Genomic DNA, 8,755 nt, shown 5'->3' with positions numbered 1-8,755 from the left:
GATCTCTGGTCACTGCAAGCTCTGCCTCCCGGGTTCATGCCATTCTCCTGCCTCAACCTCCCGAGTAGCTGGGACTACAGGCGCCCGCCACCTCACATTCTTCACTGTTATTTTTAATTTTTTATTTTTTTGAGACGGAGTCTTGCTGTGTCGCCCAGGCTGGAGTGCAGTGGCGTGATCTCTGGTCACTGCAACCTCCGCCTCCCGGGTTCAAGTGATTCTCCTGCCTCGGCTTCCTGAGTAGTTGGGATCACAGGTGCCTGCCACCACACTCGGCTAGTTTTTGTATTTTTAGTAGAGACGGAGTTTCACCATGCTGGTCAGGCTAGTCTTGAACTCCTGACCTCAGGCAATCCTCTGGCCTCAGTCTCCAAAGTGCTGGGATTACAGGCGTGAGCCACCGTGCCTGGCCAGTCATAGCCATTTTTTTCTGGGACCCTGTAGTCTTTGGCTCCCTCCTCCCCTCTGGGCCAGGAATGAGGAATGGAGTGGCCAGGACCACAGGTGACCTTTTTCAGGCGTGGAATGGGTTTGGACACCCTATGTTCCTTAGTTTTTTTTTTTCTTTTTCTTTTTCTTCCTCTTTTTTTTTTTTTGAGATGGAGTTTCACTCTTGTTGCCCAGGTTGGAGTGCATTTGGTGCAATCTTAGCTCACTGCAACCTCTGCCTCTTGGGTTCAAGTGATTCTCCTGCCTCAGCCTCCCGCGTAGCTGGGACTGCAGGTGCCTGCCACCATGCCCAGCTATTTTTTTGTATCTTTAGTAGAGATAGGGTTTCACCATGTTGGCCAGGCTGGTCTTGAACTCCTGACCTCAGGTGATCCTCCCGCCTTAGCCTCCTAAAGTGCTGGGATTACAGGCGTGAGCCACGGCGCCCAGTATGTTCCTTAGATTCTTACAACATTTCTACCCCTGTAACTGCGGGAGCCTGGGAGGCTTCTGTGTCCAGGTCTTCTGAGGAGAGAGGCATGGACCTCTGCCCTCTGCAGCTGGGACTGCATCACTGAGCCAGCTGGGTGGCAGGCAGCACAAGACCTGGCACAGCTCTTCCCTCCCCAGCTGCAGGACCTAGAGGGAGGCGCCGAGCTGTGCCATCCTCTGCCCCAGCTGCCTTTTCTGGCAACACGTGTGAGCCACAGAGCCAGGAGAACCCAGAGCTACATGGAGCTCTTGGCGGGGATGAGGAGTGTTGAGGAATAGGGATGGGGAGCCTGGGAGAGGGAAGGGTAGGGGCAGGAGGGCACGCGGTGGAGGTGGCAGAAGGTGAAAATAGCGGGTCACTGACCTGCCACCTGTCCTCTCTCCCAGGTTTCTCTTAAGGTTCTGCAGGGCAAGACTGTCGGGGACAGGCTTAGCCATGGATCCGCTGTCAGAGCTGCAGGATGATCTGACCTTGGATGACACCAGCGAGGCTCTGAACCAGCTGAAGCTGGCCTCCATCGATGAGAAGAACTGGCCCTCGGATGAAATGCCTGACTTCCCCAAGTCAGGTGGGCTGTGTCTGATCTCAGGCAGCTACAGGCGCTTTAGAGGGGGATGTACCACTGCTGCTGAAGGGAGATGCCAGGAGGGCAGGAGGGGGCAGACCAGTCCCAGGTTTAGGCGGGGAGCACAGGCCTTACTTGGGGAAGGGCCAGACAGCATGCCTCTGGGGCAGAGCATGGTGCCAGCCCCCTGGCTTGTCCCCTGACCCTGCTGTGTTCCTCAGATGACTCCAAAAGCAGCTCCCCGGAACCTGTCACACACCTGAAGTGGGATGACCCGTACTATGACATCGCCCGGCACCAGATCGTGGAGGTGGCAGGTGAGCGCACCCAGCACTGTTTTCCTAATCCTCAGAGCTCCTGGCCTCAGGAAGTCAGCCCCTCCCACCACAGGGGACGGGCCTCCCTGCAGTCTGAGCCCTGGCCCTGGACATGCATTGTTCTTTAAAAGTGCAGACTCCTCATTGCCATTTAATGTGCTCACCTGCAGCCACCTGCTGACCTATGGCCCCATTGTCTCCACTTGCAGGGGGCATGTGGGGAGCCATGTGGCCTAGTGGCTTTGAAGTCAGAAAGCCCTGGGTTTGATCTCCAGCTCTGCTCTCTGAACTCTCATGTCTTCCTTGTGGGTTACAATAATGAATGCATGTCATGGCCTAGCCTGGAGCCAGAACATAGCTGGCCTTGAATAAGTGGCCTTCCCTTCCCCTCATTCTGTTCCCCTCCTACCCCTCCACCCTAATGTTGGCTTTTCCACCCCATCAGTTACTGGGGAGGATGGAGAGTGCCAGTCCTTCCTGGGAAGTCTGGAATGGGCAGAGCCTCTCTCCAGAAGTGGGGAGGCCACATGCTCCCTGGAGAATCAGGTTCCTGGCAGATGTGCTGCCCTGCTGAGAATGGGTGCGGAGCCCCGCTTAGGTCTCTGTCTCAGGGAGCTCCCTCCCTCCTGTTCATAAGCGGGGACCCAGAAGAAACCAGAAGCAGGGGAGTCAGGCTGATGAGGTGGTTGCTGCCCTTAGGGCCCCACTTTAGAAGGAGCAGCTGGAATCTAGGATCCTTTGTCTTTTCCCTAACATTTGTCTGTCCTCGCTGGTGAGGCCAGGCATTCATAAGCAGGTGGCAGCATGGCCCTGCTCTGAGGCATTGGCGTGGGCAAGGAGAACCTGGCGGACAGTGGCCCTGGAAGAAACCTGTCCGGCCATGGGGGTGCTGGGCTTGGTGAGGGAGGGGGCAGTTGAGAGGATTGCCCCAAAGGTCAAAGGTGTTTCCATGGCATTTGTATTCCTGGTGCCTGCCCTAGTCTGGGTTGAGGGCCTTGGCTCTGGCCTCACTCGCCCCCTGCAGAAGTAAGGCTGAGGGTTTTTTCCCTGGTCTGGTCCTGAATTGGGCACAGGAGAGTCACCCTGAGGGTTCTGAACTTGACTGGAATCTGGGGGGTACCTGATGTGAAGGAGTTTCTGTCCTGACATCATCCTGGCCTGTGTGGTCAAGGCAGAGCTGGGGGAACCTGCCCCTCCCCACCTCCATGGGTGACACCTCCTTCCCCACATCCACCACACAGAGCTGCAATTTGTTTCTATTTCCCCAGACTGCGATGAGCCTGAGGGGGCCCAGCCAGGTAGGTGTCCGTCCTGGCTGTCTGTGCTTGGCCTCTCTGGGCTGCGACCTCTGGGGTTGTGGATCAGGAGGGGCTCTCGGTGGAGGCCAGATGGGGCTAGCTTAATTGCAACCCCACCCTGGGGAGCTGGGAGCTGGTGGTGCCTGGGAGTCGGAAATAGCAGAAGATTTACAGGAGATAGGATGGGGGTGGGGTAGGCTGGGTGGGGACACACCCAGACCCCAAAGGGAAAGGAGGTTCTGGTCTTGGGCAATGGCTTCTGAGTGGTGGCTCAGGGACCTTCTGGGTGATGGTGTCCCCATGGATGTGCCTCCCTGATTGCTGAGAGGAGGCTGGATTGGCATCACCAGGCACTCATTTGATGAGACCATGGGGATGTCCGGGAGAAGCCCTTGTAGGAAGGGAGGGTGGGTTACAGCCTCAGCTCCCCTGCAGCCCCTGATCTCCCTGCTGGGAATGGTTGTCATGCCCCAGGGTCAGATTTGACTCAGTCCCAGTGGGTTCTTTCCAGTGGTGTGCTGGTAAATGGCTCTCTGGAGAGGGGAAAAAAGGCCATGATTTGTAGCATTTGCAGCTTCTGCCTCGCAGATCTCTAGCTACCAACGTGACGTCAACTGGCTTGCAAAATTCCTGACAATTGAACAGCTTAACAAATGTGTGAGCTGGCTGTAGCATGTGACTGGCTCCGTTAGCCCAGCCCTACCTCCCAGGTTCCAGGCCTGCTGGTCTGGTTGTGGGTGGGGCTGGTTTGAGGGGGCCCAGAATGCCTGGGGAGACCTGTTGCTGATTAACTCCAGGGCCACCCTGGGAGAGTTCCTGATTGGTATCTGGGGAACGCAGAGGCCTCCTTCTTAGGCGGCTTGTCTCTCCCTGGTGCTTTGCACAAATGCTGGCCCTCCCTCCTCATTGAGTCTTCTCCCCAGTGCCCTGGAGACACTAGAGCTGCCAGCTCCTTTGTCTTTAAAGCTCCTGGGCAGGGCTGGGCCTTTGCTCAAGCCTGTAGTCCCAGCACTTTGGGAAGCCAAGGCGGGTGGATCATGAGGTCAGGTGTTCGAGACCAGCCTGGCCAGCATAGTGAAACCCCGTCTCTACTAAAAATACAAAAAAAAGAAAAAAGAAAAAAATTAGCCAGGCGTGGTGGTGGGCGCCTGTAATCCCAGCTACTTGGGAGGCTGAGGTAGGAGAATCACTTGAACCTGGGAGGCGGAGGGTGCAGTGAGCCAAGATCGCACCACTGCACTCCAGCCAGGGCGACAGAGCAAGACTCCGTCTCAAAAAAATATTAAAAAGCTCCTGGGCAGAAGTTGGCTCTGATCTGAGATTAGGACGGGGAGTTTTGAGCTTCTTTCCATGTGCTCCTTGTAGCAGCAGCTGCCCTGCCTGCTGGCAAATACTAAGCTACCCAAGGACTTGGGCATTGGGACCCACTCCAGGAAGCCGGAGGGCAGGAGCTAGACCTAGTGTTGCCCATCCCCTCATTCCTCGACTATCTGGGAGTCTCACCATCTGACCGACCCCCTTTTTGCCCACACCTTCATCCTGGCTTCATTCAGTGTGCGTTCACGGAACCCTGAAACAACACTTTGGGAGGCCGAGGTGGGTGGATCACTTGAGGCCAGGAGTTGGAGACCAGTCAGGCCAACATGGCGAAATCCCGTCTTCTACTAAAAATACAAAAAATAAAACTAGCCGGCGTGGTGGCGGGTGCCTGTAATCCCACCTACTCAGGAGGCTGAGGCAGGAGAATCACTTGAAGGTAGAGGTGGAGTTTGCAGTGAGCGGAGATCGTGCCACTGTATTCCAGCCTGGGCGACAAAAAAAAGAACCCTGAAATGAGACTTGTAGTCTGCATTAGGGATTCAGTAAGGAAAAACACACCTCCCCTCCTTCAAGAAGCTAACAGCCAGCTGAGCGTGGTGGCTCAGTAATCTGTAATCCCAGTGCTTTGGAAGGTGAGGTGAGAGGATTGCTTGAGGCCAGGAGTTTAAGACCAGCCTGGGCAACATAGTGAAACCCTGTCTCTACAAAAATAATAAAATATTAGCCAGGTGTAGTAGCCTGTGCCTGTAGTCCCAGCTACTTGGGAGGCTGAGGTGGGAGGACCCTTTCAACCCAGGAGTTGGAGGCTGCAGCCAGCTCTGATTGCACCACTGCATTCCAGCCTGGGTGATAGAGCAAGATCCTGGCTCAAAAAAAAAAAAAGCTTACAGTCTAGTGAAGTGGTGAAGTGGTTCCTAAAACTGGTTACAGTCCACTTTGCAACTATGAAACGTATCCCCAGGATAGGGGGGGATCTCTTTGACTGAAAAAAAGAAGTGCGGCCAGGTACGGTGGCTCACACCTGTAATCCCAGCACTTTGGGAGGCCAAGGCTGGTGGATCACAAGGTCAGGAGTTCGAGACCAGCCTGACGAACACAGAGAAACCCTGTCTCTACTAAAAATACAACATTAGTTGGGTGTGGTGGCGCATGCCTATAATCCCAGCTACTCAGGAGGCTGAGGCAGGAGAATCGCTTGAACCGAGGAGGTAGAGATTGCCGTGAGCCGAGATCATGCCACTTCACTTCAGCCTGGGCGACAGAGTGAGACTGTCTCACACACACAAAAAAAAAATACACATGCTTGTAATATTTGTCATATAACATCATGGAGGTGCTGTGTCTGCTGAGTGCATTGGTGGAGCCCTGGTTGAGAACCCACAGCTTCCCACTTACAGAGTACTGTGGCCAGCGGAGAGGAGGCACCACGGGCCTCCAGCCCTCCCCACAATAGCTTCCCTAATGAGTTTCTACCTCTTAAATTTTAGATCTAGGGGCCTCACAGACTTTCTGCCCTGGCTGAATCCTCAAATCTGCCAGTTAATGAGGCCTGCCTTGCTGCCGGTGCAGGTGTGAGGCACGGGGACTCACAGGCTGGAAGGAAAGATTCTTTTGGTAGCCCTCATGGTCCTCGAGCATTTCCCCTATATCCTGGGCATTTCCTCTGCTTGGAAAGAGGTAGGCAGATGAGGCCTCTCTCCCCAGGCTGGTGGTAGGCATCTCAGGGGTTTCTGAAGCTGCAGACTGTAGTGAGGCTGGGCTTGCCAGTCTAACCCTTTGGCCCTGGCCCCTGCCAGTCTGCTTTTCCTTCCACTGTCACAGCCAGTAGGAGGTGAATCAGAGTAGGCACATAGCCCCAGAGCCACCCCCAGCTGGCCTCCGGGATCTCAGCACCTCAGGATCTAGGCTGGGGTACGAAAGAGAGCAGGTGCCACCTGGTCCTTTAAAACAGACCTTCCAGGATGGAGCTGCACCTCCTCTGCAGACAGGCTAGTAGAGGATTCTCTGCTTGCAAATCTGGAGACGTTCTGTCCTGAGCTTTGGGAAACTCACTGTCTGAAGCAGTCTGACCCATAACCAAAGCATAATCAAGAACAAACATAGAGGCCAGGTGCTGTGACTCATGCCTATAATCCCAATACTTTGGGAGGCTGAGGTGTGCGGATCATCTGAGGTCAGGAGTTGGACACCAGCCTGGCTAACATAGTGAAACCCTGTCTCTACTAAAAATACAAAAATTAAGGCTGGGCATGGTGGCTCACGCCTGTAATCCCAGCACTTTGGGAGGCTGAGGCGGGCGGATCACCTGATGTCAGGAGTTTGAGACCAGCCTGACCAACATGGTGAAACCCCGTCTCTACTAAAAATACAAAAATTAGCCAGGCGTGGTGGGGCATGCCTGTAAACTCAGCTACTCAGGAGGCTGAGGCAGGAGAATCACTTGAACCCAGGAGGCGGAGGTTGCAGTGAGATGAGATCGCGCCATTGCACTCCAGCCTGGGTAACAAGAGCGAAACTCCATCTCAAAAAAAAAATTAGCCAGGTGTGCTGGCATCCGCCTGTAGTCCCTGCTACTTGGGAGGCTGAGGCAGGAGAATCTCTTGAACTCAGGAGGTGGTGGTTGCAGTGAGCGGAGATCACTCTATGGCACTCCACCCTGGATGATAGAGACTCCATCTCAAAAAAAAAAAAAGAAAGAAAAAGAAAAACACAGAAATAGAACTAGAACCAGGCATCCCATAGTTTAATGGTGACCTGTGATTTTGTGCAGGTTACCAAAACGTATTGAATACCTGCCACGTGCCGGACACTGGACCAGTACTGGAGACTGCAGGTGCCGTGGTATGCAGCTGTAATCCCAGCTACTGGAAAGCTGAGGCAGGAGTTCAAGACTAGCCTGGGCAACATAGAAAGATCCTGTCTCAAAAAAAATTGTTTTTAATTAAGCAGGTGGGATGGCATGTGCCTGTAGTCCTAGCTACTCAGGATGTGGGAGGCTAAAGCAGGAGGATTGTTTGAGCCCAGGAGTTCAAGGCTGTAGTGAGCTACGATTGTGCCACTGCACTCCAGCCTGGGCGACAGAGCGAGACCCTGTCTCTTAAAAAAAAATTCTAGTAATAAAATCAGAAAGCGATTGTCAGTGGTCAGAAATGAGACATGACTGTTAGTAATCAGACTGATTTCGTCAGTGGCCTCAAACATGCTGAGAAGGTAACTTCAAGAGGCTTTCCAAATACACATTGCTCAGTGGGGGTGCTTATGGAAAAGTGTAGACTTATTACTATTTGGCAAGATCACAAATGCTTTAGTGAGCATTTTTAAAAAATTGAGGTAAGAGCTGGACACGGTGACTCATGCCTGTAATCCCATTGCTTTGGGAGGCCGAGGCGGGTGGATCACGAGGTCAGGAGTTTGAGACCAGCTTGGTGACACTCTGTCTCTACTAAAAATACAAATATTAGCCAGGCACCGTGGCAGGTGCCTGTAATCTCAGCTACTCAGGAAGCTGAGTCAGGAGAATCGCTTGAACCTGGCAGGCAGAGATTGCAGTGAGCCGAGACTGTGCCACTGCATTCCAGCCTGGGTGACATAGCGAGACTCCATCTGAAAAAAAAAAAAAAAATTGAGATAAGAGTCACATAACAAAATTCATCAGTTTGCAGTGTACAATTCAGTGGTATAATACTTAGTGCATAATGTCATATAGTTATCACCTCATCTAATCCCAAAACATTTTCACCACCCGTACTCATACCATGCTGTACCCACTAAGCGACCTGTCCTCATTCCCCCTCCTCCCAGCACCTGGAAACCAATACTTTGCTTTCTGTCTCTATGCACGTACCTATCTAGACGCCTCATGTAACTGGAATCATAGAGTTGGTGGCCTTTTGTGACCAGCTTTCACTTGGCATAGTGTTTTGGAGGTTCATTCACATGGTAGCATGTATCAGTACTTCATTCCTTTTTATGGCCAAACAGTATGCCATTGCATGGATTAACTACATCCTTTATCCGCTGATGGATATTTGGGTTGTCTGCACCAGGCATGACTTTTTTTTTTGAGACACTCTTGCTCTGTCACCCCGGCTGGAGTACAGTGGCGCCAGCTCAGCTCACTGCAACCTCTACCTCCCAGGTTCAAGCAATTTTCCTGCCTCTGCCTCCCTAGTAGCTGGGACTACAGGCATGCACCACCACACCCAGCTAATTTTTGTATTTTTAGTTTCATCATGTTGGCTGGGCTGGTCTCGTAATTCCTGACCTCAGATGATCCCCCTGGTTTGGCCTCCCAAAGTACTGGGATCGCAGGCGTGAACCACTGTCCCTGGCC

General features: G+C 53.1%; 1 protein-coding gene across 1 annotated transcript in view; it reads left to right on the top strand.

The window, feature by feature from the left end:
- Window positions 1-8,755, top strand: part of ARHGAP1 (Rho GTPase activating protein 1) — a 25,177-nt gene that overhangs the window by 4,266 nt on the left and 12,156 nt on the right. Inside the window, exons 2-3 of the mRNA XM_011963318.1 lie at window positions 1,309-1,490; window positions 1,709-1,804. Of these exons, the coding sequence (XP_011818708.1) occupies window positions 1,358-1,490; window positions 1,709-1,804 (229 nt within the window). The 5' untranslated portion in view covers window positions 1,309-1,357. The remainder of the gene's footprint in view (window positions 1-1,308; window positions 1,491-1,708; window positions 1,805-8,755) is intronic.

The sequence above is a fragment of the Colobus angolensis genome, unplaced genomic scaffold (genome assembly GCF_000951035.1).
Source record: "Colobus angolensis palliatus isolate OR3802 unplaced genomic scaffold, Cang.pa_1.0 Scaffold61, whole genome shotgun sequence".
In the NCBI taxonomy this organism is placed as follows: domain Eukaryota; kingdom Metazoa; phylum Chordata; class Mammalia; order Primates; family Cercopithecidae; genus Colobus; species Colobus angolensis.
This window is presented reverse-complemented; position numbering and strand designations above follow the sequence as displayed.